The sequence below is a fragment of the Pseudorca crassidens genome, chromosome 16 (genome assembly GCF_039906515.1).
Source record: "Pseudorca crassidens isolate mPseCra1 chromosome 16, mPseCra1.hap1, whole genome shotgun sequence".
NCBI lineage: Eukaryota > Metazoa > Chordata > Mammalia > Artiodactyla > Delphinidae > Pseudorca > Pseudorca crassidens.
The window spans coordinates 45,777,313-45,798,973 of NC_090311.1; the positions used below are offsets into that span (position 1 = coordinate 45,777,313).

At 37.7% G+C, this 21,661-nt stretch overlaps 1 protein-coding gene across 4 annotated transcripts in view; it reads left to right on the forward strand.

Moving 5' to 3' along the window:
- The first annotated feature begins 1 nt into the window (after position 1).
- PARG (poly(ADP-ribose) glycohydrolase) overlaps positions 2-21,661 on the forward strand; it is a 113,563-nt gene continuing 91,903 nt past the window's right edge. For 2 of the 4 annotated variants that reach the window (XM_067710225.1, XM_067710226.1), the window contains exons 1-7: positions 10-516; positions 6,523-6,589; positions 7,206-8,186; positions 9,078-9,261; positions 14,436-14,558; positions 14,692-14,775; positions 19,330-19,404. In XM_067710225.1, the coding sequence (XP_067566326.1) occupies positions 297-516; positions 6,523-6,589; positions 7,206-8,186; positions 9,078-9,261; positions 14,436-14,558; positions 14,692-14,775; positions 19,330-19,404 (1,734 nt within the window). In that variant the 5' untranslated portion in view covers positions 10-296. Of the gene's footprint in view, positions 517-6,522; positions 6,590-7,205; positions 8,187-9,077; positions 9,262-14,435; positions 14,559-14,691; positions 14,776-19,329; positions 19,405-21,661 lie in introns of all 4 variants that reach the window. The other 2 variants (XM_067710227.1, XM_067710228.1) reach the window with 2 other exon arrangements.

Below are 21,661 nucleotides of genomic sequence, written 5' to 3' on the forward strand. Positions count from 1 at the left end.
TCCCGGAAGCCGGAAGTGCCTGACGGCAGCTTTCCGGTGGTGGGAAAGTGAACGAAGCTAGAATCAAAGCGGCGCATCTTGAGGAAGGTGGGGTGCCTGTGGAAGAGGGAAGGCAGGCGACTGGATAGGGTCTGGCTCGGGAGGCCGGCAGAGCAGCAGCTGCAGAAGCAGGCAGAGGCAGAGAGGGCATGGTGTCGGGAGGCGCCGAGAAGGAGGCGCAGTCCGTCCCTCCCAGGGTTAGTGAATGAGGCTCTCCGCCCGGGCTAGCCCGGGGACTGTGCGCTGCGGGTCCCAGCATGAGTGCGGGCCCCGGCTGTGAGCCCTGCACCAAGCGACCCCGCTGGGGCGCCGCTGCAACTTCTCCGCCGGCCGCCTCGGACGCCCGGAGCTTCCCCGGCAGGCAGAGGCGCGTCCTCGATCCCAAGGACGCTCCGGTGCAGTTCAGGGTCCCGCCGTCCTCGTCAGGCTGCGTCCCGGGGCGGGCGGGATCGCACAGAGGCAGCGCCACCTCGCTTGGTACGTGGGGAAATAAAGCTCTTTGTCCTTCGCCTCGGCCCAAACCTCTTCTTGGTCTCTGAGGAGCCAGGGACTCCAGCACCGCCCCCCCCCGCCCCTTTTCTGGTCTTGTGTGCACCGCTCTGAACTCTGAGGTCCCCTTGCTGAGCCACCAAGGCTACTAGTTGGAGAATGGGGCCGGATTTTTCCCGTGGCGATTGGTGGTGTGACAAACCCTGATGAGTAGTCACTCACAGGGAGGGAAGCGGTAGGATACTCCACTTGTTTGCTTTCTTCGGGTTTGACTGAGAAATTGCCTTAGTCGTTAAGGAGGTTTAATTGTGTATGTGACGCTTCAGCCTCTAGATGGAAAGAAAGCTGCAAAGAAAATCACAGCTTATCTCAATTTACATTCTGAGTCCCTGGGTGCAGAGCTATTATTCTTAGCTTGCATTATGCTTGTTTCTGGTGTACAGTGTTGAACAAAAGTAACTTGGTCTCTGTCTTCAGACCCTAAAATCTGTCAGGAGAGATAGACAATTAGGGAAGTTAACATAATAAAGGGTAATGGGTGTTCCAATTCTTGAAGGAACAGAGCGTTATGGTAGAAGTCAGGTGTACCTAATCCAGTTTGTGGGCTCAAAGATAATCTTCCAGCCAGAAGATAAGAACCTTATTCCGAGGACTGAAGAGTGATGAGTTAGCTAGATGAAGAGAAGTTAATGAAGTGATCTCAAAGTGCAGCTGATTCATATTGTCAGCAGGGGAGCGTAGTGCGAGATGAGGTTGCAGAGAGGTAAGCAAAGATCAGATCATACTGGGCAATGCTAAGGGTTTTGAACTTTATTTCTAAGGGCGATGTGAAACTATTAAAGGGTTTCAGTAGGGGAGTGACTTGATTGGATATATATTTTTAAATATGTGTATATTTATTTAAAAATATATATTTTAAAGGTCCTTGTGGCTGGTGTGTGGAAAATGAAGAATAGATTGAAAGGGAGCAGAATCGCAGGCCCAAGATAGTTAAGGAGTTAGTCTAGATGGGAGATAATCATGGTTAATAGTTGGTTGCAGGCAGTAGGTAGGAGAGGGGAAAAGTGGATGGATTTAGGAGGGAATGGGTTATGTGGGTTTGTACCTCATAAGAAATATATCTGTGCTGGAAATACAGGTTTGGGAGTTATTGTCACATACACCATAATTGATACGATGGTAGTAGATTAGATAGTATAAAGCATGTAGTGAAAATAAAGGCGACCTAGGACAGACACCACCGTGTAAGAGTAGACTGAAGAGAAGCAGCCAGAGAAGTAGGAGGAAAGCCTGCTTTTGTTGTGTCATGCAAGGACGGGAGCATTTCAAAAAGGATGTGTTGGTCAGCAGTATAAGAGAATGGGCACAGGTTAGGAAGTCCTCTGATGAATGGTGTACACTTAGTTCTCTCGGGACTTGGAGGCAATGAGGAGCAGACCTGAACTTAGTATTGAAGGATGAGCAGGATTTGCTGTATAAACCAAGGAACGAAAAAATTACATAGGCAGAGGGAGCAGCATGTGGCTTGACAGGAGACCAGAATGACAAGACTCAGCTGAGGCTGGGAAGGGGAGCAAGAGCTTATTTATGGACAAACTCAAGTGCCATTTCAAGGAGTTTGGACTTGATCTGTGGTTAACGGGGAGCCACTAAAAAGCTTGTAAGAAAAGGGATATCATTTGGTTAATATTTTAGAAAAGATGGCGTAGGCAGTGATCTTTGGACCTTTCTGACTGCAACCCACAGTATAAATTTCACCTGGTACACAGAGTAAGCAGTCTCTCTCTCTCTCTCTCTCTCTCTCTCTCTCTCTCTCTCTCTCTCTCTCTCTCTCTCTCTCTCTCTAAATAGGTCATATTTATAACAAATGTTTCATGAAATAATACTTTACTATGTGTGCTGCATTATCATGTTGTCTGTATTATTTCATTAAAAAATGTTGGTCATTTGTAGTTTGTGAAATGCTGGGTTAGAGAAAGTCAAGACTGTAGACAAGGAGACCAGTTGCAGGAAACAAATGCAGTTGCCCAGTGAGTGATGTAACTGTTCTTTTAATATTGGTGCTATTTTGAAGATGGGGAGGAAGGGATGGGTTTAAGATTTAGGATGTAGATTTCAGAGAACTTGTTGAAGGAGAGTGGAGGGGAGGGGAACTAAGGGTGACCTCCAAGTACTGTATCTGACTTCTGTGACAGGCTAATTTGTGGTCCTATTAACTTTATCTGCATGTAAAGGAGAAGGAATGCGTTGGGGGTGCTGTCAGTCCTCACTAATTGGATCTCCTGATTTTTCGCAGAAGAGGGAGTGAATTAATACTTGGGCTGTACTTGTGCATGTGTGTAAATGTTTTCTGTATACCTGGCACAGGACACCAATTAACAAAATGTTCAAAATCTAAACTTGTGTCAAAATCTGTTGTTTGAGATTTTGGAATTCTTTTAGGAACTTGATATTTAAAATGTATATATATAGTTATCCTAGGAGAAGTGAGATAGGGAAATGAATATTCAGTATCTTTAAATTTTGTGTTATTTATCTTCCTGGGCATATTTCTTATACTGATTGAAATCTGCAAATCTGCATATAGGCAGAACTCAGCATGCTATTCACACTCTGATGGGGAATGGTTTATCCAGTTGTGTTACTGTAGGAGCTCCCCTTTTCTGCCTGTTATAACTACCTAGAGTTTCTCTCCTCACTCCAGGGATGATCCGAGTGTAGGTCAGTGGTGGGTGGGTGGGAGGCTAGAGCTGCCTTGTCCCCCATCCCCCTTATCATTCTTTCAGCCTCAGTGCTGTCAAAAGCACCTTCAAACCTCTTTCCTCACCTCAAAACTTTCCCACTGTCCATTGCTCTTAGGTCTCACCACACCCTTCCTTCCCATGCCTTATCTTGCTGCTGCTGGAGGAAAGAGGCTTTTTGTGAAGGTCTGGGTGTTCCTTTAAATGCAGGTGAATTTTACTGCATTTTGTGCCTTTTGCTGGTATCTCTAGCACCTAATTGAATGATTTGCTAATTGAAATTTGCTGGTTACTGAGTGAGGTTACTTATGAGATTATGTAAATGGTGTGAAGTCAGAGTAAAGTTGGAGAACTACTGATCTCAGTGAAAAATGAGATTGGGTGAAATGTTGGTAGAGAATACATTTGTTGAGTTTCTGCTTTGTGAGACTGGCACAATATTTTCTCTCATTGATCCACATAAGCCTTGGAAATAGGTATTGTTAACCCCATTTTGCAGGTGAAGAAATAAAGGCTTAAAGAAATGGAAGTACATGCTAGTAAGTGACTGAGCAAAGAGCTCAGCCCAGGATTTTGTTTGACTCCAGATCTCGTATCTATTGATATTTCATCACCTTCTATTGCCTCCCTTTTTGTTTGCTGTGATTACTTCTAGTTAAAAGAAATTCCCCAGAACCCAGGACACATCATTTTATGCTTACTTCAGGATTAAGAGGGGTACAACTGATACAGTCCTGTGATGTGTTGTGAAAGAAACCTTTTGAAGCCAGAAGTAGTGGTATTGGAAAGAGAAGTAGGCTGTCCTTTCTCTGGGGCCATCAGAAGGACTGAAGACCATTTTATTAGCAGGAAATGTCAGTTCCTCACCTCTTGCTTCTCCTCCTTCACCCTGTTCTCAGGCTTCAGGATTATGATAGGAAGCCTGAAGCTAGAGAGAGAACACATTCTCAGCATCAGAGCTGCAGGAGGGAGACCTCTCCTTCAACTGCACTGGAACACTCTTCCTAGTTTTTTAGGAAATGATGCATGCACTCTTTAGGTTCTGTAGACTTGTCATCATAGTGCCATGCTTCATGTGTGTTATAGGAACCTAGCCATTGCATACCATTGAATCTTTACATTTATGGAAAAAGGTATTTTAAATTCTACACTGACCCCAAAAATGAATTTTTTGGCTCATTGCTGATTTGTACTTTGAGGATTTTCTATACTTGCTGTGTTTAATATAAGGAAATTAAATAGAGAAGATGGAACTGTAGAAAAAGTCTCAGAACGAAGTGGATCATCGTCTTACTCCCTTGTGACTGAATCTAATTTTTTCTCTGAAGCCTGATTTGCTGCAGAAGTAGTAACTTAATAAAGTCACGAAAGTAGTGGTGTTTAACAAGAAATATCAAATGTATATATATTTTTTTGTGAAAGAAATGATTCTAAAAATGCTAATAAAAGATTTTATGGAAAGTATAAATTATATGGCACTCAAATGCAGTGGTAAATAAATTGTTGATTTTCATATATTTGGGATGGTATCTCATGTTATGGTGTTTGAGGGGACATAGGTAAATAAGAGGAGTTTATGACCTAAGGTACCTAGATTCTTACATTGCAATTTAGACAGTGGTTGAGAATGTTCAAGATTTTCTTATACTAAAATATTATATACATGTAATCCATATGCAGTACATTAAATTTTGAAAGTATGCTTAAATTTCTAATGTTTATATAAATTGTGGCTTGAATTTATTTATGTTACATGTCCCTTACTGAACCATCAATTCTACTTTTGCTACTGTCTGCTGGTCATTTCTGTCTAGTTATCTTTCTGGCATTTCAAATTTAGTGTGTTCAGTATTGACCCAATCATATTTTTCCCCTAAATCCAGTTCTTTTATATTCTGCATTTCTGTTTAATGTTGTCATCATCTTTCAAGTCTCAAGCATTAAAGCTTAGTGTCACCTTTAACTTCTCCTATCATTGTGAAGTCTGTAATGACTCTCACTTCTCAACTTTTTATTGTGTCCTTACAAGGGCTATTTTTAGATCTTGACCAGTAGTTCTTCAACCTTGCTGATCATCAAAATCATTTTTTGAAAAAAAAATACAGATTCCAGCTTCCCTCATACCTCCATCATCACATATAGATTTTGATTCAGAAGGTCTAGGTGTGGCCCTTGGATCCATTTGTTGTCAGCCTCCTGATGATTCAGATGGTTTGGGAACCATTGACCTAGACCAATACCTTCCTCACTCGCTTCTACTGACAGGCTGTTCCTTTCTTGCCCCTTCACATCTGCCCTCCAGGCTATGTATCCTGCCTGACTTGGAGCCTCCTAGATTTGAACTCTGGCATTAACTCTGAGTGTGACTTTTGACACTTTTTTGTACCTCTCTTTGTGGATTATTCGGGGATCTCTATGGTATGGTCCTAGCTGACTTTTCAGCCATATTTTCTGTTGCTTTCTTTATATTTTTCTGCCGTTGGTTCCGTTGCTTCTGATTTTCCCTTTATGTGATGACATGTTTACTCTTCAAGACACAATTCAAGCACTACTTATCAGATGATCCCATTTACTTCAGTTCCCTAAAGTAGTCTTTTCCTCAGAAATATCTTAATTTCTTATCAGGATCTTTTTAATTTATTTTATTTTTTAAATTTATTATTATTATTATTTTGGCCGTGCCGCACAGCTTGCAGGGTCTCAGTTCCCCGACCAGGGATTAAACCTGGGCCATGGCAGTGAAAACACCAAATCCTAATCACTAGACCACCAGGGAACTCCCTCAGCATCTCTTTTGATACTAATGATAATTAAGAACTAATATTACTGAACATATATCAGATAGTGCCCTAAACACTTTGCAATGGTTATTATTTAATTTAAACCTCACAATAACCCCAGGAGAGATACTATTAATTTGCATGTTTACTAATAAGGAATCAGAGACACAGAGAAATGGCTCTTCACAAAGTCATACAGGAATCCAGTAGGAGAGCCAGGATTTGGATCTAGGTAATCTGATTTCAAAGCATGTACTCTCATCCATTAGGCCATACCAATTCTTTTAGGGTCTGGTCACTTTCTCTTCTATGCCAAATGTATTATCTCCCATTGCCTGAGTGGGGAAGGAGTGATTAATCGTTGTTTAATCCACAGAACCTGTCATAATGCCTTACATGCATATATGCTGCTATAGGTATTTTCTCTTTGAAGGTATGCATGCACATACATTAATTTTTTTTTTTTTTTACAGTTTTCAAACAGAAGACTATTACCAGTTGGATGGACACGAAAGGACTCAAGACAGCTGAATCAGAAAGGTAAAGAGCCATGCCTATATAGAGAAATGAATAACATGATATATGGATGTTTTATTGTGCTTCATGCTGTTTTCTCTTCTTTTTACTTTCTCATTTTTCTTTATCTACATTTCATTTAATAAATAATAATTTTTTAGAGTCTCCTATGTGCCAGGGATGGTCCAATATACTTGAGATACAGAGATGAAAGAGGAATAGTCTCTGTCTTTAAGATACTTAATAGTGTAGTGATGCTGACAGACACCAAAATACATGATGATTACGTGGTGTGATCAATGCAACAGTAAAGATTTAAACAAGGTACAGTGGTGGTTAGCATATAAAACAGACAATCAGCTTTACTTTTACAGGAAAGACTGCACAGGAGGTGAGTGAAGTTTAACACTGCACTGTGGCAGGTGTTTGCCAGGCACACAGTTGGGGAAAGGGCATTATAGGCATATGTGCAAAGACATGGACCCATGAAAGAGCATGCTGTATGCTCAGGTAATCACAAGTAGTTTAATTAATGCTGTGACATTGTAGGAGTGTGTTCAGGTAAGTGATTTTTTTGCGTCATAAATTCTTTCTGTTGTATCATAAGTTCTGTTGTATCATTCTTTCTATTCTTTTGTAGTTTGCATAGTAAAGAAAACAACAATACAAGAGAAGAATCCATGATGAGTTCTGTACAGAAAGATAACTTTTATCAACATAACATGGAAAAATTAGAAAACGTTTCTCAGCTAGGTTTTGATAAATCACCAGTTGAAAAAAGTACACAGTATTTGAACCAGCATCAGACTGCAGCTATCTGTAAGTGGCAAAAGGAAGGGAAACATTCAGAGCGACTTTTGGAAAGTGAACCTCCAATAGTAACTCTGGTACCAGAGCAGTTCAGTAATGCTAACATTGATCAGTCACCCCAAAATGATGATCACAGCGACACAAATAGTGAGGAGAGTAGAGATAATCAACAATTTTTGACACCTATAAAACTTGCAAATGCAAAACAGACAACAGAAGATGAACAGGGTGTAGAAGCCAGAAGCCACCAGAAGTGCAGCAAGACTTGCCATCCCACCGAAGACTGTGCAGGGTGTCAGCAGGAAGAGACAGACGTGGTGCCAGAGAGCCCCTTGTCAGATATCGGCTCTGAGGATGTTGGTACTGGACTGAAAAATGCCAACAAATTGAGTAGACAAGAAAGTAGCCTAGGAAATTCTCCTGCATTTGAGAAAGAAAGTGAACCCGAGTCACCAATGGATGTAGATAATTCCAAAAATAGTTGTCAGGACTCAGAAGCAGATGAAGAGACAAGTCCAGGTTTTGATGAACAGGAAGATAGTTCCGCCCAAACAGCAAATAAACCTTCAAGGTTCCAAGTAAGAGAAGCTGACACTGAATTGAGGAAACGGTCCTCTGCTAAGGGAGGTGAGATTCGATTACATTTCCAATTTGAAGGAGAGAGTCGCACTGGAATGAATGATTTAAATGTCAAACTACCTGGAAGTACTTCTAGCCTGAATGTAGAGGGCAGAAATTCTAAGCAACATGGGAAAAAGGATTCTAAAATCACAGATCATTTCATGAGAATGCCGAAAGCAGAGGACAAAAGGTAATTTTTGCCATCAAGAGTATCTTCAGTAGTGTAACATGTTTAACAAAGGGGGTTTAACAAAGTTATGGTTTACACTGAAGCAAAGAAATAATTGTCTTTCTTGTTAACTATTTATGCTAAATTTAAACCTAGGTTCAAAATGTTAAATTCTAAAAGTCCCAGAAACAGAAAACAAAAAGTAAATAAATAATCAGACTTTAGTTTCATGAACTTCCTTCTGAGATTTATGGGAATTATTAGAACATAAATATGATAGTAACTGCTGTTTTCTTAGGCCATTGTACATGCACCTTCTCTAATGCTGTAACAGGCAGGCAGGTGTTATTGTACTCACTTCACAAATGAGAAAATTGAGATTTGGGTTAGAGAATTCACTGAAATTATGTAACTTGTGGGTAGTAAAGCTGGGATTTAAATCCCGGTCTGATTACAAAAAAAATGTAAATGTAAAAATTTTATTTATGCAATTATCCCATATGATATCTTAAAGCCTACTCTGTAATTCTTGTGATCTTTATGGCAAGCGTGCCATAGTAAGTTCACTTCATTGCATATTACTGTCTAGAGTCCTGAGAAGTAGCTGATACTGTGAATCATGACTCATTTGGCAGTGTATATATTTTTACACGTTCCCTTTTTTCAGAAGGTGGTTTACGTGTGTTTGGAAATTCCTTCCACAGACTATTGAAAATAAGCTCTCGGGTTTTACTGTAAACCTTATAAGGTATTTTTGTTGTTTTGTTTTGTTTTTTTTCTAAATACCAAGGAGAAAGAGCAAGTTTGGCACATTTTAAACAATAATGTTCTGGGTAAGTTTTTTCACTTGTGTATCTAAGTAAATTTAAACGGTAAGTGGTTTGTGACTGATTACATTTGTTTTGATCTTAGAAAAGAACAATGTGAAATCAAACATCAAAGAACAGAAAGGAAGATCCCTAAATACATTCCACCTCACCTTTCTCCAGATAAGAAATGGCTTGGAACTCCTATTGAGGAGATGAGAAGAATGCCAAGGTGTGGGGTCCGGCTGCCTCCCTTGAGACCATCTGCCAATCACACAGTGACTATTCGGGTAGGTGTTACCTCTTACCTATAAAGAGAGAAGATGCTAAGTCTTAATTTATTCTGATACTTATAAATGTGAAAAACAGACCAAAGCATAAAAGTGCTTCTCTTTTCTGCATATATAAAGTACTGAGAATTCTACAGGATGGAGAAATATAACAATAGCTTACTTAACACGGTACTTAACAAATCCATAAGAGGAATCATTGTTAGCTGGTGAGAAAATTGAATTTTTCTGTATTTTTAAGAAAATTTATTGGATTAAAAAAAAATTCAATTGACAATATTTATTGAGTACCCACTACATGTTAGGTACTAAAATTCAAAGTTGTATGTGGTTCAATATCCTCAAATCATTCTTCAGTTTTACCCTCTTTTCTGAGCTTTAGATTCTTCTAGACATCTCCCTGACTGTCCCACAGGTATCTCAAACTCAACATTTTTAAAACCTTATTTAAAAAAATTATGGTTATACATATACCATCTTAACCATTTTTAAGTGTACATTTCATTGGCATTCAGTCCATTCACAGTGTTGTGCAACCATTACCACTATTCATTTCCAGAAAATTTTCATCTTCCCACACAGAAACTCTGCCTACTAAACAATAACTTCCCATACCTAACTAACCCTTGGTAGCCTCTTTCACACTGTCCATGCGTTCTTTTTTTTAAAACAACAACAACAACAACAACTTTATTGAGGTACATAAAATTAACCCATTTTAAGTACTCAATTCAGTGATATTTAGTTAATTTTTAAAAAATTTTTATTTATTTATTTTTGGCTGCATTGGGTCTTTGTTGCTTTGCGCGGGCTTTCTCTAGTTGCAGTGAGCGGGGGCTACTATTTGTTGTGGTGCTCAGGCTTCTCATTGCAGTGGCTTCTCTTGTTGTGGAGCACGGGCTCTAGGTGCGCGGGCTCTAGGAGTTGTGGCACAGGGGCTCAGTAGTTGTGGCTCGTGGGCTCTAGAGCTCAGGCTCAGTAGTTTTGGTGCACGGGTTTAGTTGCTCCGTGGCACGTGGGATCTTCCCAGACCAGGGCTCGAACCCCTGTCCCTCCTGCATTGGCAGGCGGATTCTTAACCACTGTGCCACCAGGGAAGCCCATATTTAGTTAATTTACTGACTTAGGCAACCATCACCATAATCCAATTTTAGAAGATTTCTACCACTCATAGAATAGTTTTAAATATTCATCTCTTGGGAATTCTCTGGTGGTCCAGTGGTTAGGATGGTTAGGACTCAGCGCTTTCACCGCTATGGGCCTGGGTTTTATCCCTGGTCAGGGAACTAAGATCCTACAAGCTGTGTGGCGTGGCCGAAACAAAAAACAAAAAAAACCCCATAGAGGATTAAATATTTATCCCATTTATTAGTCAGATGCTGTATTAGATTTCACAGGGGCTACTTAAAAAAAATCCCTTTTCTTGTACAACTTAGTCCACATGTGATTAAATATTTTGAAGTATAGAATTTATTAACATAGTTAGGTAGCAGCAACATTGAGCAGGGTGGTGGGGTTGGACTGAGCTCCTAAAGATGAGCAGAAATTTCTGAGGTGGAGTTAATTTAGCGAGGCAAGGGAATTCCAGACAGATACATAATCTGTATAGGAAAAGGCTGTGTGGTTAAAAACTATTTGTTTTAGAAACGAAAAACAACTGATTTGCTAGAACTGAGAATTTGGATGGGAAATGGTGGAAGAGAAGACTTGAAAAGTGGATTGGGTCCATATTGTAGAGGGCTTCAGGTGCCAGGAACTGGACTTGAGTCTGTAGGAATTGGAACTCATTAAAATGTCTGTGTAGACAATAGTTGTACTGTATGTATAGCAAGATTGATCAGACAGGTATAAGTAAGGAAAACTGAAGTGAGGATACATTGGAAACAGGGGAAGGTAATGTAAGAGCTCAGATAAGAGATGAAAAGTAAAGAAACAATAATTATCAAATTGTGCTGCATGGAAGTTGTTCAGGGGTTCTTTTGAAATTGACTCTCGTTTCTTTTCTAAATTATACTTTTAGCTATGAAAAACCTGTAGTAAAAGAACTAACAAATGCGCTCAAATTTTAAAATGCTTAATACCATATTTTAACCAGCAGATTTTACCAGGAGAACTCATTTTTACGCAGATCATAGAATCAAGGTTCTCTTGCCACTGCTGTTTGAAGAATTTCCTTAAGTATCAAAATATCAGTTAAAAAAGGTTACCATTTGCAACTGTTTTGGTGTGTGAATAGGATTTTCTTAATACTGGATAAGAGATATAAATAGTAGGTTGATGTAAGCTTTAGCTGTCATCTCTAACTCCTGATTTCAGATTTTATAGTCCTTAAAGTAACCTCATTGCTATTGATGTTAGAATATGTAAAGTTACCGTAAAAATTATATTTATTTAAATAGCTTATGTTTAAATATAATGATTTTGTATCACATTTCTTAGGGAAAAAAGTTTTGCTATTTTAAAAAGTTTGAAAAAAAATAAGAAAAAAATTTAAAAAAAGTTTGGAAATAACTGAGACAGGGTAATAACCATGAGAATAAAAAAGAATAAATGGTTGCATTGTTTTGAGGTAATATTGATAGGACATGGTGAATTCTTAAGTATGGGTGATAAGGGAAAAGGAGGCATTGATGATGTGTGTAAAATTAAGAAAAGACTTGGATGACTGACAAGATGTTAATGGTGAAGATTTGGAGAAAAGGTTGATCGGGGGAAGTAAGTGATATTTTGACTTTTCCTGCTTCCTCTCTCCCGCTACCCACAAAGAAAACCTGAAGCATCTTATACCATCATTACCTAATCTTTGTAACTACTGTTTATTTATTGTTAGATATCCAATGAATTTATAAAAGTTTTATTTTATTACAAAAGTAATATAGGCTCAATGGGAAAAAAAAAAAGCAACTGTTATGTGAAAGTGTATACCTCAGAAAACCCAAGTGTCTCTCAGTCCTATTCCCAGTTTAACAGTTTGGTGTATTTTCTTCTAGATCCTTTTTCCTGAATATGGTAATATGATATATGTATAATTAATAGTTAGTTATTAAATAGACAGTCCTTAATTACATTTCTGAGATGCCAGATATTAATAGTTACAGAATTTGAAGTAATAAAGTAAAGCTGATATTTAGCGTTAGAAATGTAAGGCAATCTGAAATTGCATGGATGGACATAATAGTGCTTGATTATCTGTAAACGCACACACACATTCACGCACCAACATGTACACACATAAGGTAAACACATGTAGGTGCATGCACTATGCACATGCACACACACATTTAGACAGACAGACATCCAAAGCATATCCTTATATATATGTTCTCCTATGTGTGAACCTCTCCTGGTACCTGTTTTTGTCACCTCAGATTACATGGAACATCTTTACAGAATCACTTTTGGGATCCTCATATGGAGGTGAAAATACTTTTGGCATGATTGGTGACTCAGCCACTTTTGACCATTCTTTATTCTTTCCTCCTTGGAATATTCTCATCCTTTGGATTCCTTGACACCATATAATCGTGATTTTCTTCCTACCTCCTTAAGCCACTTCTTATGTTCCTTTTAGCTTTTTTTCTATATGTGGCCCTTAAACGTCGTTGGAGTTCCCCAAACCTCTTCATAGGTCCTCTTCTCCTTCTCTCTCGGGGTAGTCTTATACACACTCATGGTTTTAATGGTTATCTATATAAATGGCCTATAAATTTATTTATCTTGGGTTGCAGACTTTTAATGAAGCTGCCTATTTGACAGCAGCTTTCCCTTTTCAAGGCTGTTCCCTTTTCTTGTTTCTTCCGCCTTTTCCCACTTCTTTTTATCCTTTGGAGTTGAGCTCAACTGCTACTTCCTCGAAGCCTTCCCTAAGCTTACCAGATAAGTTAAAATTGTCTAGAAAGGTTCTTATGACACTATGAACCTCTCATTTATAGCATCTTACAGTTGAAATTTTATATTTATTTATGTGATTATTTGATGATCTACAGTGAAATTCTGATTTATGCTATAGCATGGATGAACCTTGAAAACATTATGCTAAGTGGGAGGCCGGGCACAAAAGGTCACATTTTGTATGATTCCATTTATATGAAATGTCCAGATTAGGCAAAATGTAAAGTTATTTTGTTGTAAAGTATCTTTTTCCTCAGACATTTACTTAATGCTTATTATAAGTAGCATGTGTATATATATGCATACATATACATGCATATACATATATGTGTACATTTACATATACAGTTGACCCTTGAACAACTCGAGGGTTAGGGGTGCCGACCCTCTGGGTAGTCCAAAATCCAAGTATAACTTTACAGTTGGCCCTCTATATCCGACGTTCCACATCCACACATTCAGTCAACTGCTGATTGTGTGGTACTGTAGTACGTATTCATTGAAAAAGATCATTGTATAAGTGGACCCAAGCAGTTCAAACCCGTGTTGTTCAAGGGTCAACTGTATGTATGCAAACACTTACACCTATTAGAAACACACGTCAGGCTCTGTTGTAAATATTCAAAATACAAAGTTAATATAATTACTATTCTCAAGAAGTTTAGAGTCTAGTGGGGGAAGGGAAAAAAGTGTGCTCTAGTATGATCATGATCTAGTAAAACAAGAGAGAATACACTTACTGCCTATTAGAAAGTTTTTAAAGACTTCTTAGAGGAAATGAAGATTGAGCTGAGTCTTGAAGGTCAGAATAGATGTTTACCCAGATAGTGTTTGCAGTAAGAGAGAATGTTAAAAACTGGCATCATTAGAATCAAAGTATAGGCAGAGGGGAGCCATTATAGGATTAGAAGCTTGGGGATATTTTAGAAACATACTGTTATTCCCAAGTGGGGATAAGGGTTTTATGGGGGATGAATGTGTCTGGGAGTAGTTGGAGTTAGGGAGAGGGATAGAAAGCTGTTACCAGAAATTCAGGCAATGAATAATGAGGACCGGGGGTGGCCGTGGGGGCTGGATGGGATGAAGATAGAATGCCAAGGACATGGTGACTTGGAAACTGATTAACTGGAGGTAAGGAGTGGGAACAACTGAAAAAGACATGAGATTTCTTGCCTAGGAGCTGGTCTGTATTTTATAACATTTGCTTTGGCTGCTTTCTTTGGATTATTTTGTACAAGAGATATGCCTAGTTTTTATGCACTTACAGTTTTCTTATATTTCAGGTAGATCTTCTGCGAGCAGGAGAAGTTCCTAAACCTTTCCCAACACATTTTAAAGATTTGTGGGACAACAAGCATGTTAAGATGCCTTGTTCAGAACAAAACTTGTACCCGGTGGAAGATGAGGTAAGAACAAAACTGAACAGAACTGATGTTCTTTTAGTCTCTGAAAGGTATTTTAATACTTGCTGTTTGACTTCTGATTCTACCATGTAAAGGAACTTGGAATAGTTTCCTCATGTTTTTCTTTTCCTTAAAGAATGGTGAGCGAACTGCAGGGAGCCGGTGGGAGCTCATTCAGACTGCACTTCTCAACAAATTCAGTCGACCCCAAAACCTGAAGGTGTGTTCTTTTGCTATTCTTGTCTCTTACATGTAGTTCTTAGAGGTGGGCCCTGGTGTCCTCCCTCAGAGACATTTTTTGGTCTTTAATAGACTCAGGTAACAGCATTATTTATATGGTAAGTGCTTGCTTCCTGAGGAACTCTCTTTAGAGACATTCTTGGTTTACACTTCATCACTAGGAAATGAGTAGAATTGAGAGTTGTAAATTACTTGCCTGGAGCCACACAGAATAATTTGGAGAACCAGGAATAAGACTTCTGTTTCTTGATTGCCCATCCAGTTTCCTTTGGTCCTGGCTTCTCTTTTATTTTGTTTTGGAATTATCATACTTCTGAAATGTCTTTAAAAGTAAATGAGGGAAGAATTATGACTTCACCATTGTTTGCCCGAAGGGAAGCTGAGTTTCCTAATGATTAAAGTATACATTAAGCATTCTACTTTTTATTGCTCTTAATATAGCTTCTAGGAGTTTCATAATTTATTAATCTTATATTTTGGCAATAATTCAATTTTTGCTTTAAAAAACATTTCGTTCAAGATTGTAAGGGCAACCATTAGATAGTTTTTTCTAATATTTAAAATATGAGTGAGAGTATATGTTTATTTTTGGCACTATAGCCTTATATAAACTTTTAAAGTTTTTGTAACTATAAACAGATTTTTTTATACTTCTGTGAAAATGGGTTTCATTTTATTTGAGAGACTTAATTTGTTGTATACAGTTTCTCAGGTTTAATACTGTTTTTTTCATTTATTTATTGTTAACGAGTCCAAGCTCACTCTTCTCGCCTTATGACAGGCAAATAAATCAGGAGATAGGTGTTGAGGCAAGGAATATAACTTTATTCGTAATTATTCAGAAAGCGGGCAGACCAAGAAGATGGCAGACTAACGTCTCCAAAAAAACCATCTTATGGGGGTTTGGATGTCAGTTTCTTTTATAGAACAGTGAAGGGGAGGAGATGAGGAAGTAAAGTAAAAAGGCCATAAGTTTTGCAGATATCCCCTGGAATGGCCGGCCTTGGGGAGGAGATGTGTTAATTTCTTCTTTCTGGCAGACATTCACAGGTGGACAGGGTCAGGATGCTTCCCTGAACAAAGGCACTTTGGTTTGACATTCAGGCAGAGGGGCACGGTTCCCTGAGCCAGCCATTATGGATAGACAGTATCCTTTTAGTGAACAAAAGCAGCTGGAAAGCAAAGGTTAAAGTAAAAGAAACAGGTAGTCAGATTTGGCTCTTCCTTGTTACGTACTTACAGGTTATTCTTAAACTTTTTATACCTTTCCTGTAGCTCCTTTTTTTTTCCTTAGCTCTTTTTTTCCTTAACATGAAAAATAGTGATAAGTTGTACTATAATATATTTTGAAAATTTTATTTCTTAGTGACAGTGTTTCTCAATCTTGTAATTACTTCTTTTAAATGGGAGGAATTCTCAGGGTCTCCCAGACTTTACTTATTGTTAATATTTTAATTACATATGTACAAACGTAAAGCTAAATATAAACTCTTCATAGTATCCAGCTATATCAATTTGATGTTTTTCCATTTTAAGCATTATGACCCGTGATTTGAGTTGTGTTCATTATCACAGTCAAAACAATTTGTAATCAGCATTTCCTTTTTGCACAGATTTTTAAACACTGATCTGAGCCTTGAAATAGTATGCTGAGAAACTTAAAAAAAATACTGTATAAAGAAAACATTCTTTGTTTTGTATTTACTACTTTTTTTTTTTTTAACCAATCACAAACAGTTGGTGGATGTTGGTAGAGGCAAAGATGGGATCCGTATGCAGAACATCAGCTTGTGAATAAGTATGATGGTGACCACTTTGGTCCAGGTTTTTATGACTTTGGCATTTCTATACTGCAATGCATCTTAGGATCGCTCACTCTCTCCACCATTTTTATGTATTTGAAGCACCATCTTTCATTTCTACAGTGTGTTGTTTTTTGGCCTTTGTATTCATTCCCAAACCACAATTATATACTCATAAACACAAGCAGGCCAGTCAAGAATACTATCCAGACTCCATCTGAAAAACACTGACTTAGGACCTTTATGGCCTTACAAACAGGATTATTTAAGAATTTACATATTTTTTCTTTAAACACAAATGCAGAATAATCATAGTGTTCTAAATTACATTGCTGCTTGCCTCTGTTAGCAATTCCTTAGTGCGCCATGATTACCTTAGGAAGGGGTAATTGCTTTAATCTGAATTTCCCTTTCTTGTTTATTTTATGGTAGGTTCAATAGAACACTAATCCACCGAGATTTTCTTCTGTTTATGGTAATTGTTTCCTTTGCTGAAAGAACACTATGAGAGGGATGGGGAAACGTTAAATCCCTCTTATCGAATATAATAATATTTTTGCTGTTTTTATGCCATTTGATGTTGAATTAAGAGGGATTAGAGATGTTAAAAATGTAAAAAAGGAACAGTGTCCTCAAAAGTTGATCTACACTGTAATATTTCTGTGAATAATGTGTCTGGTAGTTTGTAAAGAATGGACTTCTTTCTGCTTTAACTCATTGTGCTTATTATGAATTATGAACTGAAAAAAAGTTACTCAGCTAAGAATACTGTATAGAGTAGCATCCAGCTTTTCTGGTGATAGGAGATCTCATGGTGGACTACTTCTAAGACTTGAAGACTGAAGTAAAAGTAAATATTAGTTAGGAGTTAATGCTAATTACACAACTCCATTAAAGAATTACAGCATAAATGCTATTTAGAATGTTTTTCCTTACCAACTTTGAGGAATAACTTACATATAAGAAAGTACATCCTTTTAAAGAATGTAATTTGATGAGGTTTGACATTTGCATATACACTTGAAGCCCCCACTACAGTAAAGATACAGAACATTCCTGTCACCCTGCAAGGATTCTTCTTACTCATTTGTGGTCAGTTTCCTCTTTCTGTACTGGCCCCAGGCAACTATTGATCTGCTTCTTCTTTTTCCTTTTTTTTTAAACTATAGATCGGTTTACATTTTATATGAATGGTATCATGTATTATGTATGCTAGTGTGTCTGGCTTCTTGCACTTAGGTGAAGATCTTTGAGATTCATCCGTGTTGTTGAATGTATCAGTAGCTTTTTCCAGTATAAGCATTGTTTGTCCATTCACCCGTTGATAGACATTGCTATTTTTTTTAATAAATTTATTTATTTTTGGCTGCGTTGGGTCTTCGCTGCTGCACGCGGGCTTTCTCTAGTTGCGGCGAGTGGGGGCTATTCTTTCTTGCGGTGCGTGGGCTTCTCATTGCGGTGGCTTCTCATGTTGCAGAGCACAGGCTCTAGGTGCGCGGGCTTCAGTAGTTGTGGCACGTGGGCTCAGTAGTTGTGGCTCGCAGGCCCTAGAGCGCAGGCTTAGTAGTTGTGGTGCATGGGCTTAGTTGCTCTGCTCCCAGACCAGGGCTTGAACCCGTGTCCCCTGCATTGGCAGGTGGATTCTCAACCACTGCGCCACCAGGGAAGCCCCAAAACTTGGGTATCTTCTTATTCCAAATAGATAAAAGACATTTTGTTGGCTCATTATTTAACCTAGCTGCTTGGTAATAATTTATGTGGCATGAAGTATTTTTCAGGAAGCTCTTTGGCAGAGTGTTAATTTTTAAAAACTTCATCAATTCTGAGGAAATTTGGAAGGTTTATAGTAATAATCTAACACAGTGTCTTTCAGACTTAATATGCCTTCAGTAAAAAAATTGGGGGGGTGTGTTACAGTCATAAATGTTTTTTTATAAATTCTATGTATTTATTACTTTAGTAATTTAATATATATTATAAAAGATAATCAAAATAGAAATTTTAAAGGTTGAGATAAAATATAATTGTAAATAATTGTTCTTTTTGCATAATTAATGGATTGTCATATGCCTACCCCACTCTGGTAACTGGGAAGTACTGCCTGTTCAGACAGTTGAAAATTACACCAGCAGATGGCGCAATAGTCTAACTTTTTACAAAAATACGTAATTTACATGGACTAATGGGGAAAGATAACCATTTTTATGTAGCTTATAAAAATAGCTAATAGTAAAGGAGAAAAGACTATTTTGGGCTTTAAGCTAATGTTTCTCAGTCTTTTTTTCATTATTGCTCTCTTTCCCAGGGAGCCTTTTTAGATATTTTTTTCCTAATTTACTCTCCTAATGAAATCTTAATGCTGATGCGCAGTGTATCTGTACATGTAGTGTGACTCTGTTGAAGACCAAAAGTCACTATAATATTTACTTTTTTTATCCCTAAGATCCAATTTTTGTCCACTTGAATTATATCGCCTCTGATTAGAGAGCATGTTTTAGAGTAATTATGTTTTTCCCCCTGTTACTTGAGCTTTCTAATCTCATTTTTCTTAAGTGAATAATAAATTAGTATGCGCTCTTTTTGTTCATAGTTACTGACGTGGAGTAGCTAATGGTAGGAGAAGCTTGCCCAACATTAAGAAATATACTGGAAATAGTTCATAAAGGAGACAGGCTGTTCATAGACAATTCACTTTACTATATCATGACATTTTGTTTATGCTTTTTCCCTAGGATGCTATTCTGAAATACAATGTGGCATATTCTAAGAAATGGGACTTTACAGCTTTGGTTGATTTCTGGGATAAGGTAGAAGTATGCTTATTTCTTAAACTATGAAACTAATATGACAACTCTAATGGAAAAGTTTGAGAAAAATATGCATAATTCTGTCACACTAACACCATTATCATCTTTTATTTTTGTGAGAAATATTTCCTGCTATTTTATATGCAGCTAATTTTGAATTTTGCTTTAGTCTCTCATGATATGCATTTTCTGTTGTATTGTTGTACCATTTTCAGTAGTATAAAATGGCTGCATACTATTTCATGTCTAGATTTTGATAATTTAATGATTCCCATATTCTCAGACATCTAGGTTGCATAAGTTTTACTCCCTTCTCAATTATACTGTAGTAACATCTTTATATATGTATGTGAATAAATACATGTATATGTTTTCCCAAATTTAATATTGTTTCCTTAGGTGATTCCCAGAAGTTAGGTGGCTAGGTCAAAAGGCACAAAACTTTTATAGCCCTGGATTTATGCTGTAAAATCATTTTTCCTCAGGGGACTGTAGCAGTTTAGTATGCTATCAGCAATGGGTAAGAATACCACTTTGATAGTACTGTTAGAAGAATAGGTATCATCCATTTTGAAAAACTGGCAGTATACCATTTTAAAAAAAACATTTTATTTTGATATAATGATAGATTCACAAGAAATTGTAAAGAAATGTACAGGGAAGGTCCCATGCACACTTCATCCTATCTTCCCAAATGTTGATTGCTTAAATAAGTATAATACAATATCAAAACTAGAAAACTGACACGAGACCTTATTTAGATTTTACCAGTTATACCTGTACTCATTTGTGTGTGTAGTTATGTAACTGTATCTTCATGTAACCACCACCACAGTCAAGATACAGAACTGTTCCATCACCACAGTGCTCACTGGTGCTGCCCATTATAGCCACACCAACTCCTTCCTAACTTCTGGCAACCACTAATCTGTTATCCCTGTGCATAATTTTGTTACTTCAGAAAGGTTATAGTTTGTAACCTTTTCACATTGCCTTTTGGTTCCTTTTTATTGCGGAGTAGTGTTCTGTGAGATTGATGTATCATAATTTAACTGTAAATGCATTTCAGGACAGTTGAGTTGTTTCTAGTTTTTAGCTGTTAGAACTAAAGCTGCTGTGAACTTTCGTATACAGTTTTTTGCATAAACATAAGTTTTTATTTCTCTGGGGTAAATCCCCAAGAGTGCGATTGTTGAATTGTTTGATAAGTGTATTTTTAGTTTTAGAAGAAACTGCCAGTATACTTTTGCTAGGTAAGTAAGCCTTCCCAAAGAGATACTTTCATATACAATCTGTTTAAAAGTTTTTTTATAATTTGCTTTTTCTGCCCACAGTTTAATTATCCATGTTATATATGCTTCATTTACTAATACTAGAAACTGAAAGTAATTTTTGAAATGGAAACATTTTGAATTGAAATATTTTCAATATTACACAACTTTAACTTACCTAATAGAGAATAATTATTGAACTTTAAACATGTCCTATGTTGTTTTTAATTGTGGCCTTTCCCTCTCTGGTCTTTTTTTCAGATAAATAACTGTGAGATAAATAAGACAATAATTATTATTCCTGTCGTAAATGAGTAGTTATGATTTAGAAATGAACTTTCTTGGCCAAAGTGACATAGTTTGTCCCTGGTAGGACGGTGTAACCCAATCAGTGTTCTTTCCACTATTGCCTGCGATCACAGTCTGATGTCCCTCTGCACACACCTTCCCCTCCTACTTGCTGCTCATTTTCTCTGTAATTAGAGACTGATATGCCCGCTTCGTCCACTTTTCTGTATTGAAGTTCTGTCTCCCAAGACTAACATCTTCCTATCTACTCCCTCCAAAATGAGATGTCACCGTTCTTTGAATTTCCATGACAAATTTTAAAATTTATCTTGTGGCACTCCCTGTCTTTGCTTTGCTTTATTCTAGATGAAATGTTGACATCCACTGGTACGTCAAAAGTTTCTTGGGGCAGAGACTGTATCTTTCTTAGCTTTGTGTTTCGTGTAGCATCTATACAATGTCTTATTTATCGTGTGTGCTCTGTAAGTAGTTATGGACTGGATTTCAACAGGAGATCAGGCAGTCATATTGGTTTTCATGGTTACCAAGGTCATGAGAATATTATCTAGAAGTAACGGTTTGAGTTAATAAAAACTGATGTTTCTGATTCCTTCTCCCACTCCCTGCCCACACACACAACACATCTAAATTAGACTCTTCCTTCTCTGAGCATTTTTAGCTAGTGATGTTCCAGTGTT